Here is an 18,070-nt window from a genome sequence, read left to right as displayed (position 1 = left end):
AAAAATAAGTTGCATTTCTATGTATCAGTAGCAGTCAAGCCAAGAGGCAAATCAAGAACACAAATTCAGTTACAATAGCCACAAAACAAAAATATCTAGGAACATATGTAAGCAAGAAGGTGAAAGAGCTCTACAATGAGAGCCATGAGATACTGCTGAAAGAAATTACAGACAATACAAACAAATGGAAAAATGTTCCATGCTCACGAAAAGGGAGTGTATTAGCCTGTTCTTGCACTGCTATAAACAACTGCCTGAGACTGGGTATTTATAAAGAAAAAAGGTTTTGTTGGTTCACAGTTCTGCAGGCTATATGGAAAGCATGGCTGAGGAAGCTTCAGGAAATGTACAATCATAATGGAAGGTGAAGGAGAAGCAGGTACGTCCTACATGGCTGGAGCAGGAAGAAGATAGCAAAGGGAAAGGTGCAAAAACTTTTAAACAACCAGATCTTCCAATAACTCACTATCACAAGAACAGCAAGGGGAAAATCAGCCCCCATGATCCAATCACCTTGCACCATGCCCCTCCTCCAACACTGGGGATTACAATTCAATATGAGATTTGGCCAGCAACACACATTCAAACCATACTGGGAAGAGTCAAGGTTGTTAAAAGCAAAATATGGATTCAACATTATTCCTAAGAAAGTACCAATGTCATTTATCTCAGAATTAGAAAAAACTATTCTAAAATTCATATGAACCAGAAAGAAGGCCAAATCATCAAAGCAATCTTGAGCAAAAGAACAAAGCCAGAGGCATCACACTTCCTGACTTGGAAGTATACTACAAGGCTTAAGTAATCCAAATAGCATGGTACTGGTACAAAAACAGACACAGACTCATGGAAAATGACAGAACAACCAGAAATAAAGACAGATATCAACAACCACTTGATCTTTGACAAAGTCAACCATAATACACAATGGGAAAAGAACTCCATTGTCAATAAATGGTGCTGGGATATTTCACTAGCCAAATGCAGAAGATTGAAACTAGACTCCTTCCTTTCAGCATATACAAAAAAAATGACTCAAGATGGATTAAAGACTTAAATGTAGTACCTAAAGCAATAAAAACCATAGAAGAAAACCTAGGCAATACCATTCTGGACATTGGCCAGGAAAGGATTTATGACTAAGTCCTCAAAAGCAATTGCAACAAAAGCAAAAATTGACATATGAGACCTAATTAAACTGAAGAGCTTCTACACAGCAAAATAAGTATCATCACAGTGAACAGACAACCCACAGAATGGAAGAAAATTTTTGCAATCTATCCATCTGACAAAGGTCTAATATCTAGAGATTATGAAGAATTTACACAAATTTACAATTAAAAAATCCATTAAGTGGACAAAGAATATGAATGGATACTTCTCAAAAGAAGAAATTCATGCAACCAACAAACATAAGGAATAAAGCTCAACATCACTGATCATTAGAGAAATGTAAATTAAAACCACAATGAGATACCATCTCATGCCAGTCAGAACGGTGATTATTAAAAAGTCAAACAACATATGCTGGTAATGTTGAAGAGTAAAAGGAACACTTTTACACTATTTGTGTCAGTGTAAATTAGTTGAATCATTGAGGGATACAGTATGGCGATTCCTCAAAGATCTAGAAGCAGAAATACCATTTGACCCAGCAATTCCATTACTGGGCATATACCCAAAGGAATAGAAATCATTTTTAATAAAGATACATGCACACACGTTTACTACCCCACTATTCACAATAGCAAAGACACAGAATCAACCTTAATGCCCATCAATGATAGACTAGTGGTACATATACACCATGGAATACTATGCAACCATAAAAATGAATGAGATCATGTCCTCTGGAAGGACATGGAAGGAGCTTGAAGCTGTTATCCTCAGCAAACTAACATAGGAACAGAAAATCAAATATGGCATGTTCTCACTTGTAAGTGGGAGCTGAATGATGGGAAAACATGGCCACATTGGGTGTGGGAAATAAGACACACTGGGGCCTGTTGGGACAGTGGGGGAAGGGAGAGCATTAGGAATAATAGCTAATGGATGTTGGGCTTAATACCTAGGTGATGGGTGGATCTGTGCAGTAAAGAACCATTGCACACACTTACTTGTATAACAAACCTGCACATCCTGTACATGTAACCTCAGACTTAAAAGTTGAAGAAAACAAAAAAAGACAATCTATAGAATGGGAAAATATATTTGCAAACTATGCATCCAACAAAGATCTAATATGCAGAATCTATAAGAAACTTAAAGAGCAAAAAACAACTCAATTTAAAAATAGGCAAAAGACATAAACAGATAACATCTCAAAATAAGAAATATATGCCACTAGCAAATACAAGAAAAAAATGCTCATCATCACCAATCATCAGTGAAATGCAAATCAAAACCACAATGAGATACCATCTTGCATCAGTCAAAATGGCTATTATCAAAATGTCAAAAAACAAGAAAGTCTGGTGAGGTTGCAGAGAAAAAGGAGCACTTACACACTGCTGGTGGAAATTTAAATCAGTTCAGTCACTATGAAACGCAGGGTGGAGATCTGTCAGAGAACTTCAAACAAAACTACCATTGACTCAGCAATCCTACTATATGATATACACCCAAAGGATAATAAATTCTTCTACCAAAAATACATAGGCATGTGGATGTATATTGCAGCACTATTCACAACAGCAAAGACATGGAGTCAACCAAGATGCCCATCAACAGTGGACTGAATAAAGAAAGTGTGGGACATATATATCATGGAATACTATGCAGCCACAAAAAGAATGAAGTTATCTTTTGCAAAAAACATGGAAGCACCTGGAGGCCATTGTCCTAAGTGAACCAACGCAGGAACAGAAAACCAAATACTGCATGTTTCCACTTATAAGTGGGAGCTAAACAATGGGTACTCATGGACACAGAAAAGGGAACAATAGATATTGGGGACTCCTTGCGGAAGGAGGGTGGGGAGAGAGACATGGTTTAGAAGGCTACTTATCAGGTGCTGTGCTTACTACACTGCCTGAGGGGATCACTTGTACACAAAGGATCAGCAACATGAAATTTATTAACAAACCTTTACATGTGCCCCTGTAACCTCAAGTAAAAAATAGAAAGTAAATAGAAAAAAATATTTGGGACTAGGTAATTTATAAAGAAAAGAGGTTTAGTGGGCAGCAGCAAGATGGCTGACTAGAAGCAGTGTTCTGAAGCTCCCACTGAAAAAAACCAAAATAAGCCTGTGAATCCTTCACTGGCAACCAAGGTATCCAGGTTCTCTCATCAAAACTGACTAGAAGGCTGGCATGACCCACAGAGAGAAAGAAGAGCAGTGTGGTGTGGTGGTCCACCTGACATCCACACGGGAAAGGGGAACCTTTCCCCCAAGCCAAGGGAGGTGGTAAGTGAGCCTGCTACTAAGCTGGGGAAACTGCTTTTCCCATGGAACTGCAACCCTTGGATCAGAAGATACACTGATGAACTCATGCCACCGGGGCCTAGAACATGCATATTCTTACAACGTCTCAGCTGGAATCTGCTTAAATGTAGGTACCCTTGAGGGGAGGGGCAACCAGCACCCGCTGAGGCTGCCTGCTGCCTAAGCCATTTGAGCTCCTTGGGGAAGGGCAGAAGCCAACACTGGGACTTGCAACTGCCTAACACCCGAAGCTCCCTGGGTGGGGGAAGTGCGGCACCCATTTCGACAGCTCCAGGCTGCATTTTTCCCCTGCTGGAACCAGGGAGGCTGGACCGCTTGGGCCCAAGACTTGTCCTCATAACCCAACACACTGGCTGCGGCAGTCTGCAGCTAGAGTGCCTATCAGGTCTAAACCTGACCCATCTTTCCTCAGTGGACAGCGCTTCCCTGCAGGATCTCCAATAACTTCAGCCAGAGGTTCAGGGACAGAATTTGGATATTCCTGGGCCTGAGCTCTTGGTCGGAGGGTGGCCTCACTCTATTCAGACCAGCAGACTTAGCTTCTCCTCCTGGTAGTTCTGAGGAATCAAGGTAGATGAGTGGGTTTCCCCCCAGTGAAACACACCCTCTCAACCAAGGGACAAAGTGCTTCATTAAACAGGTCCTGCTCCCTCTGCCACTCAACTAGGTAAGACCATCCAACAGGTGTTGTCAGACACCTTATAAGAAGCAATCCTACTGGCATCAGGTTGGTGCCCCTCAAGAGGTCCCAGAAGGAGAAGTAGGCACCCATCTTTCTTGCTCTTCGGCCTCCTTGAGTGAAATCTCCAGCCACAGGAGCAAATAAGATGAATAGGGCCTGAAGTGAGCCCCAAGCAAACTACAGCAGCCCAAAAGAAGAGGGACCTTCCTATTGAAAGAAAAACAATCAGAAAGTGACAACAGCATCAACAACAACAACAACAACAACAAAAAGACCCCCATAAAAACCCCATCCAAGGGTCAGTAGTCTCAAAGACTGAACTAGATGAACTCATGAAGATGGGAAAGAATCAGTGAAAAAATACTGAAAAGCCCCAAAGCCATAGTGCCTCCTCTCCTCCAAATGACTGCAGTGTCTCTCCATAAAGGTTACAGAACTGGACAGAGGATCAAATGGACAAATTTACGAAAGTAGGCTTCAGAAGATGGGTAATAAAAAAAACTACAATGAGCTAAAGGAACATGTTATAATCCAGTGCAAAGAAGCTAAGAACCTTCATGAAAGGTTAAAGAAATTGCTAACTAGAATAGCCAGTTTAGAGAGGAACACAAATGACCTGAAAGAGCTGAAAAACACAGCATGAGAACTTCATGAGGAATACACAAGTATCAACAGCCACACTGACCACGTGGAAGAAAGGATATCAGAGTTTGAAGACTACCTTGCTGAAATAAGACATGCAGACAAGTATAGAGAAAAAAGAATGAAAAGGAGTGAACGAAACCTCCAAGAAATATGAGACTTCATAAAAAGACTGAACTTATGATCGATTGGAGTACCAGAGGAGACAGAGAAAATGTAAACAAGCTGGAAAACACACTTCAGGATACTAGTCAGAAGAACTTCCGCAACCTAGCAAAACAGACCAACATGCAAATCAGGAAATACAAAGAACACTGTTAAGATACTCCATAAGATCAACCCCATGGTCATTAGATTCTCCAAGGTCAAAATGAAGAAAAAACTGTTAAGAGCAGCCAGAGAAAAAGGCCTGGTCACCTACAAAGGGAAGCCTATCAGACTAACAGCAAACCTCCTAGCCAAAACTCTACAAGCCAGAAGAGATTGGGGGCTAAGATTCAACATTCTTTAAGAAAATAATTTTCAACCCAGAATCTCATATCCAGTCAAAAACTAAGCTTCACAAGTGAAGGAGAAATAAAATCCTTTCCAGACAAGCAAGTGCTCAGAGATTTCATTACCACTCTTGCCTACCCTGCAAGAGCTCCTGAAAGAAGCACTAAATATGGAAAAACAAAAACAAAAACAAAAACCCAAAAATCAAAAAACACAAAACCTGGTACCAGCCACTGCAGTAACATTCGAAATGCCAGATGTGGGTGAAGGGGAGGAAGACAGCAAATCACACTGCCACATGTGTACCTATGCAACTATCTTGCATGTTCTGCACATGTACCCCAAAACTTAAAATGCAATTAAAAAAAAAGAAAATAAAGACCAATGACAGTAGGAATAAACTGCATCAGCTAGTGTGCAAAATAACCAAATAGCATCATGATGACAGGATCAAATTCACACATAACAATACTAACCTTAAATGTAAATGGGCTAAATGCCCCAATTAAAAGACACAGACTGGCAAATTGTGTAAAGAGTTAAGACTCATTGGTATGCTGTACTCAGGAGACTCACATTACGTACAAAGATGCATGCAGGCTCAAAATAAAGGGATGGAGAAAAATTTACCAAGCAAATTGGGGGGAAAAAAAGCAAGGTTGCAATCCTAGTCTTTGACAACAGACTTTAAACCAACAAAGATGATAAAAGACAAAGAAGGGCATTAGATAATGGTAAAGGGAACAAGAGCTAACTACTCTGAATATGTATTCACCTTATACAGGAGCACCCAGATTTGTAAAACAAGTTCTTAGAGACCTACAAAGAGACTTAGACCTCCACACAGTCACAGTGGGAGATGTTAACACCCTGCTGTAAGTATTAGACAGATCAACAAGACAGAAAATTAACAAGGATATTCAGGACTTGAACTCAGCTCTGGATCAAGTAAACCTAGTAAACGTCTACAAAACTCTCTCCAAATCAAGAGAATATACATTTTTCTCAGTGCCACATGGCACTTACTGTAAAATTCGACCACATAATTGGAAGTACTCCTCAGCAAATGCAAAAGAACTGAAATCATAGCAAACAGTCTTTCAGACCACAATGCAATCAAATTAGAACTCAGGATTAAGAAACTCACTCAATACTATATAATTTCATAGAAATTAAACAACCTTCTCCTGAATGAATCCTAAGTAGATAACAAAATTAAGGCAGAAATCAAGAAGTTATTTGAATCCAATGAGAACAAAGAGACAATGTACCAGAATCTCTGAGACACAGCTAAAGCACTGTTAAAAGGGAAATTTATAGCACTAAATGTCCACATCAGAAAGCTAAAAGGATCTCAAATTGACACCCTAACATCAATTAAAAGAGCTAAAGAAGCAAGAGCAAACTAATCCTAAAGCTAACAGAAGACAAAAAATAACTAAGAGAAGAATTGAAGGAGACAGAGATGAAAAACCTTCCAAAAAAAAAAAAAAAAAAAAAATCAACTAATCCAGGACTCTTTTTTTTTGAAAAAATTAACAAAATAGACTGCTAGCTAAATCAATGAGGAAAAAAGAGAGAAGACTCCAGTAGACAGAATAAAAAGAATAGAGGGGATATAACCACTGACCCCACAGAAATACAAACTACCATCAGAGAATACTATAAACACCTCAATGCAAATAAACTAGAAAATATAGATGAAATGAATATATTCCTGAATGCATACACCCTACCAAGACTAAACCAGGAAGAAGCTGAATCCCTGAATATACCAATAACATGCTCTGAAATTGAGGCAGTAATTAATGGCATACCAACCAAAAAAAGCCCAGGACCAGACAGATTTACAGCTAAATACTATCAGAAATACAACAATAAGCTGGTTCTGTTCCTTCTGAAACTATTCCAGACAATTTAAAAGGAAGGACTCTTCCCTAACTCATTTCATGAAGCCAGCATCATCCTGATATCCCAACTGGGAAGAGACATAACAAAAAAAGAAAACTTCAGGCCAATATCCTTGATGAGTATCAATAGAAAAATCCTCAATAAAATACTGGCAAACTGAATCCAGCAGCACACAAGAAACTTATCCACCACAACCAAGGTGGCTTCATCCCTGGGATGCAAGGCTGGTTTAACATATGCAAATCAGTAAATGTAATCCATCACATAAACAGAACCAAAAGACAAAAACCACATGATTATATAAATAGATGCAGAAAAGCCCTCTGATAAAATTCAACATCCATTCATGTTAAAAACTCTCAATAAACTAGGTATTGATGGAATATATCTCAAAATAGTAAGAGCTAATTATGAAAAACCCACAGCCAATATCATACTGGATGAGCAAAAGCTAGAAGCATTCCCTTTGAAAACTGGTACAAGACAAGGATGCCCTCTCTCACCACTCCTAATCAACATAGTATTGGAAGTTCTGGCCAGGGCAATCAGGCAAGAGAAAGAAATAAAGGGTATTCAAATAGGAAGAGAGGAAGTCAAGACCATCTCTGTATGCAGACAAAATAATTTTTTATTTAGAAAACTACATAATCTCAGCCCAAAAACGTCTTGAACTGATAAGCAACTTCAGTAAACTTTCAGGATATGAAATCAATGTGCAAAAATAACAAGCATTCATTTACACCAACAATAGGCAGGGAGAGAGCTATATCATGAATGAACTCCCATTCACAATTGCTACAAAGAGAATAAAATACCTAGGAATAAAGCTAACAAATAATGTGAAGACTTCTTCAGGGAGAACTATAAACCACTGCTCAAAGAAATAAGAGAGGACATAAACAAATAGAAAACAATCCATCCTCATGGATAGAAAGAATCAATATTGTGAAAATGGCCACACTGCCAAATTTATAGATTCAATGCTATTCCCATCAAACTAGCAGTGACATTCTTCACAGAATTAGAAAAAACTATTTCAAATTTCTTATAGAATCAAAGAAGACTCCATATAGGCAAGAAAAGCCTAAGCAAAAAAAAAAAAAAAAAAAAAGAAAAAGAAAAAACAAAGCTCAAGGCATCATGCTACAACTCCAAACTATACTACAAGGCTACAGTAACCAAAACAGCATGGTACTGGTACCAAAACAGATATATAGACCAAAGGGGCAGAAAAGAGACCTCAGAAAAAAAACCACACGTCTACAACCATCTGATCTTTGACAAACCTGAAAAAAACGAGCAATGGGGAAAAGATCTCATATTCAGTAAATGCTGCTGGAAAAACTGGTTTGCCAAATGCAGAAAATTGAAACTGGACCCCTACCTTACACCTCATATAAAAATTAACTCCAGATGGATTAAAGACTTAAAACTCAAAGCCATATAACCCTAGAAGAAAACCTAGGCAATACCATTCAGGACAGGCATGGGCAAAGACTTCATGACAAATATGCCAAAAGCAATTGCAACAAAAGCCAGAACTGACTAATGGAATCTAATTAAACTGAAGAGCTTCTGCACAGCAAAAGAAACTATCATCAGAGTGAACAGGCAACCTACAGAATGGGAGAAAGGTTTTGCAATATACCCATCCAACGAACATATAATACCCAGAATTTACAAGGAACTTAAACATATTTGCAATAAAAAAAATCCCATCAAAAAGTGGGCAAAGGATATGAACCAACATTTCTCAAAAGAAGACATTTATGCAGTCAACAAACATATGAAAAAAAGCTCAACATCACTGATCATCAGAGACATGTAAATCAAAACCACAATGAGATACCAATTCATGCAAGTCAGAGTGGCAATTATTAACAAGTCAGGAAACAATAGACACTGGTGAGTCTGTGGAGAAACAGGAACACTTTTACACTGCTGATGGGAATGTTGACTAATTCAATCATTGTGGAAGACAGTATGGTGATTCCTCAAAAATCAAGAACCAAAAATATCATTTAACTCAGCAATCTCACTACTGGGTACATACCCAAGGAATATACATCATTCTGCTATAAGATACATACACATATATATTTATTACAGCACTATTTACTATAGCAAAGACATGGAACCAATCTAAATGCCCATCAATGATAGATTGGATAAAAAATATGGAATACTATGCAGCCATAAAAAGGAATGAGATAATGTCCTTTGCAGGGACACGGATGAAGTTGGAAGCCATCATCTTCTAAGACTAAAACAGGAACAGAAAACCAAATACTGCATGTTCTCACTCACAAATGCAAATTGAACATTGAGAACACATGGACACAAAGAGGGGAACATATACCATGGTCTATTTTGGGGTGGCAGATGAGGGAAGGGAACTTAGAGGATGGGTCAGTAGGTCCAGCAAACCACTGTGGCACACATATACCTATGTAACTAACCTGCATGTTCTGTATATGTATCCCGTTTTTTTTAGAAGAAATTAAAAAAACAGAAAAAGAAGAGATGTTTAATTGGCTCATGGTTCTATAGGCTTTACAGGAACTGTGGTACCAATATCTGCTTCTGGTGAGGCCTCAGGAAGCTTACAATTATAGCAGAAAGCATCAGGGAGCTAGCATATCACATGGCAGGAGTGGGAACAAGAGAGAGGAGGAGGAGCCAGGCTTCTTTAAACCATCAACTCTTGCATCAACTCTCACGTGAATTAGCAGGGCAAGAACTCACTTATTACCATTGGGAAGGCACCAAGCCATTCAAGAGGGATCTTCCCCTATGATCCAAATACCTCCTACCAGGCCCCACATCAACATGGGGGATTACATCTGAAATGAGATTTGGAGGGAACAAACATCCAAACCACATCATTCTGCCTCTGATACCCCAGATCTCATGTCCTCCTCACATACCACAATACAACCATGCCTTTACAATAGTCTGCCAAAGTCTTAACTTGTTCAGCATTAATTCAAGTCTCAAGTCCCATGTGTGAAGTCCCAAGTATCATCTAGTCCACTGATCTTATGAGCCCATGAGTTCAACAAGTTATTTACTCCCAATATACAATGGTGCTATAGATATTGCATATACATTATCATTTGAAAAGGGAGAAATTGGCCAAAAGAGAGCCAATAGGCCCACGTAAGTCTGAAAGCCATCAAGACAGTCATTAAATCTTAAAGCTCCAAAACAATCTCCTTTGAAATCATGTCCTGCATCCTGGTCACAATGGTGTGAAACGTAGGCTATTAAGGCCTTGGACAGGTTTGTCCCTGTGGCTTTCCAGGGTGTAGCCCCTGAGGCTGCTCTCACAGGTTGGAGTTGAGTGCCTATGGCTTTTCCACACCGAGGTTGCAAGCTGCCAGTGGCTCTACCATTCTCGGGTCTGGAGGGTGGCATCCCACTTCCCAAAGCTCCACTATACGGTTCCCTGGTGGGGACTCTGCTCCTGAAGTAGAGCCTGGGTATCCAGGCTTCCCCATACATCCTCTGGAATCCAGGTGGGAGATGCCAAGCCTTTTGCACATTGGATTCTGTGCATCTGCAGGCTGAACATTACACGAAACCTGCCAAGGATTATGGCTTGCTCCCTCCAGAGTGGCAGCTTGAGCTTTACCTTGGCCCAGTTGAGCTGTGGCTGGAGCCTGAGTGGTCAGAATGCTGGGAGCACTGTCCTGAGGGCTATGCAGGGAGTGGGGTCCTGGGCCTGACCCCGGAAACCAATCTTCTTCCCAAGGCCTCTGGGTCTGTCCCTAAGAACGCTGAAATGCCGTCAAAGCCTTTTACCCACGTCTTGGCTATTAGCACTTGGCTCCCTTTTAGTAATGCTAATCTCTCTAACAAATGTTTCCTCTGCAGGCTGCTTGGATTTTTTTCTACCACAGGACTAAGCTACAAGTTTTCCAAATTTTTATGCTCTGCTTCCCTTTTAAATGTAACTTAAGTTGTTTACTTGCTTCCATATATGACTTAGGGTGTCAAAAGCAGCTATACTACTTCTTTAGTGCTTTGCTGCTTATTTTTTCCCTGCCAGGTATCTTGTATCATAATTAAGTTCAAACTTCTCAGATCCTTATGACATGAATACAATGCTGCCAAGTTCTTTGCCAGGGTGTAACATGGATGATCTTTATTCCAGTTCCCAATAACTCCCTCATTTCCACCTAAGACTTAATCAGCCTGAACTTCATTGTCTATATCTCTAATAGCATTTTGGTTACAACCATTTAACCAGTCTCTAAGAAGTTTCAAACTTTCCCCATCTTCCTGTCTTCTTCTCGGCCTTCCAAATTCTTTCTACCTCTGCCCATTGTCCAGTTCAAAAGCTGTTTCCACATTTTCAGGTATTTCATAGCAACACCCCAATCCTGGTACCAATTATCTGTTAGTTTGTTCTTGTGTTGCTATAAAGAAATACCTGAGACTGGGTAATTTCTGAAAACAAAGATGGTTAATTGGCTTCTGGTTTTGCAGGTTTTACAGAATGTATGGTGCTGACATCTATCTCTGATGAAGCCTCACAAAGCTTACAATCATGGTAGAAGGTAATAGGGAGCCAGCATGTCACATGGCATGGGCAGGAACAAAAGAGAGAAGGAAGATTTAGCCTTTTAAACAGCCAGCTCTCATGTGAACTAACAGAGTGAGAACTCACTTATTACCATGAGGGCATCAAGCCATTCATGAGGGATCTGCCCCTATGATCCAAACACCTCCCACCAGGCCAGCCTCTAAAATTGGAGATTACATTTCAACATGAGATCTGGAGTGGGCAAATATCCAAACCATATGAGTTACTATTCTGACTTTCTCTGAAATAGGTGTATTTAGATTGTTTTCTGTTGGATGGTAAATATCATTATATAAAAGGTAGGTGAGTGATTTATGACTTAAAAGTAATATCCACTTGGATACTTCTTTAGTATGGTTAGTTAAGCTTCATCGTTAAGAATGACTTTCATTTAGTGTCAAAAGTTAATGCTGCTATCAGCCTGTATTTCTGAGACATGGATTGTTGGATACTTCAAATAGTTTATGATCAAAGTCTTAAAGTTCTAATCTGACTTTTAAAGTTTTAAAGTTCTAACAAAGAAAAAAGAAAAAAACACTGGGCCCTACTTGAGCGTAGAGGGTGGGAGGAGGAAGAAAAGCAGAAAAAATAACTATTGGGCACTAGGTATTACTTCCTCGGTGAGGAAATAATCCGTACAACAAATGCCTGTGACATGAGTTTACCTATATAACATACCTGCACATACACCCCTTAACCTAAAATAAAAGTTAACAAATATCTCTTACAAATTAAAAAAAAATAATAATATACAACATGAGGAATGAGCCCTGATGTAAACTGTGGACTTTGGATGATAATGATGTGTCAATGAAGGTTCATCAATTGTAACAAATATACCACTCTGATGGGGGAGGTTGATAACGAGAAAGGTTGTGCACATGCCGGGTAGTGGGTATATGGGAAATTTCTATTCCTTTCTCTCAATTTTGCTCTATGAAAAGCAAAAACTTAAAAAATTATACTTAAGGCATCAAATTGGAAAAATCAATAGCCTAGTTCCTTACTACAAAATCATATGGCATAGTTTTCTAAATGTAACCATCACATGTTGTTTTCATGGACTTCATACACACTTGCTCTAGGAATGAAACAACAAAGTATTTTCATTTTTCCTCTTTTCTCAGTTTCTATCAGTACTGGGTCTGTGCAGGCAGGGATAGGAGGGTTATCTTTAGCCAATATCAGAATTGAGTTGAATGGAGGACTTGTTTTCCAATAAAAAAATTCAAGAAGTGTTTTTTGCTTCCCAGGTGGTAAAATCATGCATACTTTTAATTTCCTTTTTTGGTCTCTTTATGTTTTCCAAATGTTCAACAAAGTATGGTTATTAGTTATCATAATAATAGAGATTGTAGGTTATTTCTCTGATTTCTAAGATTAAAAAAATAAAGTTTAAAAGTTCTAATCTGACATTTTCAGTGACCATATTTCTGGAGTGCTCAAAGGAATATGTACAATCAAGGCAAATATTTTGTCTACACTCCTGAATTCCTTGATGACAGAATTTTCCTAAGCATATTTCTGTTCTTTCTTTTTGTCCCTCTATTCTCTCTGCCCTGGGTGGTTGAAGGATTTATTTGATTGGTAAATTTGGGAAGCCTCAGTCCTATTTATGTTCTTTTTAGAAAAAAGTTGTCTGCAGGGAGCAAGTTACCTTTGCTACTTTTCTAGGAGGAGATTCTTCCCTTTTAGAGAAGGATCCTGTAGTGGTTCAACATTGCCTATATCTAGATACCTTCTCTGCCTGCTTGTTTTTAAGCAAGTCAATTTGGCTCTCTAACTAAGCTATAGTCTTCAACTTGTCTTTTATTAAAAAATAAAGATGAATATTTTTGGCCTTTATATGCTACTCTTTATTTTTTAATTTGCTTAGAACATGGCCATGGAAGAGGGAAGCCATTTTATTGTTTCATGTATTTCTCGTGCCTGAAAGTGGACGTTCTTCCTGAATTCTCTATTATCAAAAAGCTTTGAGTCTCTAGTAAACAAAATTCCTAAATCTAACAAATCTCATCATGACCAGCTCTCACAGCCTACACTTGAACACTACTGATTTTCTCCAGTGGAGGGAATTCAAGCTACTTCTTTGCAATTTGAGAAAGCAGTTAGAAAAAAACAGCCTTATGATACCATTTTGATTTTTTTAAGGTTACTGTTGATCCTGATGCTGAACACTGAGGGAAAAACGCTTCAATTAAAGGCAGACAAACTCTTCCATATAAGAACACACAGAAATCTTCAAAGCTCATATTATTTGTAACCAACTCCTGAAGAAATATACTTTTAGATAATCTTCATATAGAAGGCAGGTAAATTACTAATTATATGTACATATGACATTTTTGAATGTACTTACCTCAGCAGTGTGCTTTGCCACATGCCCCACGATGACAATGACCTTCCCTTTGAAGTTCTGGAGCATAGCAGTATAAGGGCCCTGGGTAAGCACCCCTTCTGCAGTGAATGCAGCACTAAATGGAATGTTGATGCTTCCTGAAATGTGACCACGAATAAAGCTGAGAAGGAAAATTTAAGGAAAATATTTATTTGTGTACAATTTTGAGTGTCTGAGAGAAACTCACAGAGGTAAGTGATTCCCTGAAGATAGTGCTAAACATTTTCTAGCTCATGTGAGTATTTTATCTAAATGATGTAAGGCATCTCTAAGAGAAAAAAAAAAGTTAACTTTGAAAATGAAGGAGAAAAGAGAAAGGAAGATGACTAGTCAAAGTTGTAAAGAAGCCCTTCCTCATTAAATGAAGAATAATGAAAGTGATCCTGATGCAGCAAAGCAATGGTAATTGTATGAACTGTACAACACCCCTTTCAATTCATTGTTACTACCATGATTATTTTAAAGTTCTGAAAGTGACACAGGCAAATGGATTTTCTCAGCTCTAATTTGATGCTGCAAAAGCCTATCCTCTCTGGGCAAGTGACTGCTAAAAGGAACTCCATATAGAATTGCAAGTGGCCATTAGCACTGGTTGAAAACACTTCTTTTGGTTCATTTCTCAAGAAAACTTATCTGGCATTTCCATTATTTCCAGTTTTACACTCTCTGATAAGGGTGGCATCTTATTGTTTTACACTTATAAGGGGTCTGACGGTTTCATTAACTATTAATTTAGGAATTAAAAGCATCCATTCACTTAAAACATTTAGAAAGATCATAAGATCTTAAAGAAAAAATGTAAATGCCAAGAGGTAATTAAAAGCTACAACTAAGGGACTGAAAGTAGAACTCTGGAAATCAGATAAAAAAAGGGTAATTATTTCTTTAGATTCTAGAAAGGAAAACATTCTTAAATATATCCATTAATCAAAACTCTTCAAATAAATGTAAAATAACAACTGTGAAAACTCTCAAAGAGGTGTCTCTAATATTTTAATAGATACATTGTCACTTTGGGGAAGACAGGGAAGGTTTCCACTGAGAAAGTGATGGCTAAGTCAAGAATTGAAGAATTAATACAAGTCAATCAGGCAAAGGGATGCAATGGAGGTGGGATAAGGTAGCAGAGGGTATAAAATTTCAGGCAGAAATATTGGGCTTATCATGGGGAGGCACATGGCCAAAAAAGAGAAATGAAGGAAGGCCAGTGGAATTTAGACAGCACAAGGAAGCACAAGTTACAGTGAGCCTGGACATGGATGCAGAGGCCTGACCACATAGGCCTTGTAGGCTATGTTGGTGATATTCGTTTTTATCCTAGGAGCAATAAAAGTCGGAAAGTGTTTTAAGTAGAGAAGTAAAGGATTTGCATTTTTGCAACAATGCAGAGAAAGGTTGAAGGGGAGTGAATGTGAAGACCAGATTATAAAGAGTTTAGGCTAATTTCTTCCCTCTTAATAATAACAGATGATTACAAAAAAGAGAATGTTTATGTGTTCAATAGAGGCATTTTCTCTAAACTTCCACTTCAGGTAGGTTATTCAAAAAAGAAAAGTCACAGTTTTAAAAGGTAGCTACACAAGCAAGTAATAGTCCCCCTGAAAACTTACCAATTGTTACTGCATGAGAAGTATCCTAATTATTTACTGACATGTCAGTTTCACTATTGCCCCAGTTTGTAGGCTCATCTTATTTTAGAATACTACTTCTCTGTCTCTCTCTTTCTTTCTCTCTCCTTAATGGAGATAGAGGAATTTGAGGCTCCTACTCTCAAGAATGATGGTGGAGATGGACTACATATCTTACAATTTAAATTTTCTATTCAGCTGCTGCTTCATCATTTTTTAAAGGAAAAGCATATGACATTAATGACAAGAGAAAAAACATAAATAAGTTCTGAAAAACTAAAGGAGAGAATCAACATTAACATTCCAGTGGACATTGTTTAGTTGAAGTTTTCTAGAACGGTGAGAAAATTTATGATCATGAGTAGATTACCTTTGAACTTCATCAGCATTAGATTTTCAGACATTTCTAATTATTCAATATTTCCAACTGTGGTTTTCCTGAAGAGTAATGACTTCTCTCAGAATATAATTATTCTGATGGTACTTTTTTTTAATGGATAGTACTTTTATTTTCAGTAAATATATACTTCAAAATGAAAAATTTTTTAATAACACAAACTAAGAACCTAACAACTCATATATTCTTAGCTCATGTATCTACATCTATCAGGTCTGAATAAGTTGCCAGAGTGTTTCCATATTTATCAAACAGCCCTTATCAACTATGAACATCTTTTCTTTGTCAGTGTGTTTAGAGCAGCAAAAGCAATAAAAATCTATCCTGGTCAAATGCTGTAGCAGACAAGTTTGGGTTGCCTGTCCATGTTCCATTTTCTTGTTTGGAAGAGCACCAACCACTGAGAGAAGGGTGAGCCTAGACTGTCATGTTTGTATCAGATGACCCTGACACAACCATGGCTGACAGGATGGTGGAGGGGAGGGTGATGGTAGATATATGATGTAGGCTGAGCCAATAAGATTCTCTGCCTTGAAAATTGAAAATAAAAAACATAAAAGATAATGCTCAGACTGTGTTAAGCTTTACATGTAAAGTAACCTTTAAGTTCCTTCTCCATAAAAGTTAGAAGGCACTGTCTCTAAAATAAAAACTGTTTAAGAGATAAATTCAATGAATAGTGTATTTGGTTTAAAAAGTACCCATCTTTATCTAAATAATCATATCTAATAACTATAATTACAGATAAGCATTAAGATGATTTTATAGGTTCAATATCACCTATTTATTATGTGCCTTTAAAGAATAATTTAAACTGCCTTTGAGTTACTAGAAGTATGTCATAAAGTTGTTATTATCCTAAAATTTTTTGTTGGTTGTGAATTTGTCTTTTAAAAAATCTAGATTAAATATTAAAATGTTTCACAACATATGATGGAAACAGAGTCTTTTTTGAAAGAGAGAGTTATTCAAAATATAAAATGATTCCAAACGTTTTTAAGGCTACATTTTGGAAAATAAGGCACACAAGAAACAGAGCTTTAAACCACACTTTCCTCATTCTTAATCTACTTCAACCAAAAAGTCCTGGATAATATCTAAGAACACTCATCCAAGAACACTCTTGTCATGAAACTTCTAGTACAAAAATGATTGGGTAAGCATGAATGTCTGTAGACAGGGTGGTCAAACCTCTAAGACTTCTATCCTTACAGGCAAACAACAGAGGAGAATGAGATAGGCCTAGTTAGAAATCAGTGTATTTACAATCAATAGCCTGTTGTTTAAATAAGTAGGACAATGAAGACAACTTTGGTCATTTAAAGATCTTTTTCTTTTTCCTTTGAAATTATTTACATAACCCTGCCTACAATACAATTACCCATGTGACACAGACAGTAGTAGATGAAATAGAACAATTTCTATTAAGGCAATTTCTAGACATTTGACAGGTGGTCTGATTATACTGTAAATGTAGATAGGTGAATACTTTTTCACTTGTCAAGTCCTTCAAAATCAGAATAAAATATGAGGTATTTGAAAATTGAGCAAAGAACAGATTTCTGTATATTTTGTATAAGAAAGAATAAAGAGGGAAATAGAAATTTTTTGACATATGGTTAACAAAAAAATACTATGACTCTGGATGACCCTAGCTGATTGCTATCAGGCAAGGAAAGAGAAATGATAGAGAATCTGCTGAGATTAGCACATTTTTCCATGTACTAAGAACTTTGGTTTTATTTCACTGTATTACAGTAGAAAACAAGTGTAAACAGTACCTTCATACAAACAGTGTTAGAGATGAACATGCAACTCTACATAGTTTTGGAGTTTGACTGTCACTTTGTTGCTTTCTGTATAATATAGATAAAAATCCGA

At 37.7% G+C, this 18,070-nt stretch overlaps 1 protein-coding gene across 19 annotated transcripts in view; it reads right to left on the bottom strand.

The window, feature by feature from the left end:
- Positions 1 to 18,070, bottom strand: part of TBCK (TBC1 domain containing kinase) — a 291,657-nt gene that overhangs the window by 39,488 nt on the left and 234,099 nt on the right. For 16 of the 19 annotated variants that reach the window (XM_054253081.2, XM_078366726.1, XM_054253088.2 and 13 more), the window contains one exon: positions 14,126 to 14,285. The exons of the other annotated variants lie outside the window; for them this stretch is intronic. In XM_054253081.2, the coding sequence (XP_054109056.1) occupies positions 14,126 to 14,285 (160 nt within the window). The remainder of the gene's footprint in view (positions 1 to 14,125; positions 14,286 to 18,070) is intronic. 19 annotated transcript variants of the gene reach the window in all.

Source organism: Callithrix jacchus, chromosome 3, assembly GCF_049354715.1.
Source record: "Callithrix jacchus isolate 240 chromosome 3, calJac240_pri, whole genome shotgun sequence".
Lineage (NCBI taxonomy): Eukaryota > Metazoa > Chordata > Mammalia > Primates > Cebidae > Callithrix > Callithrix jacchus.
This window is presented reverse-complemented; position numbering and strand designations above follow the sequence as displayed.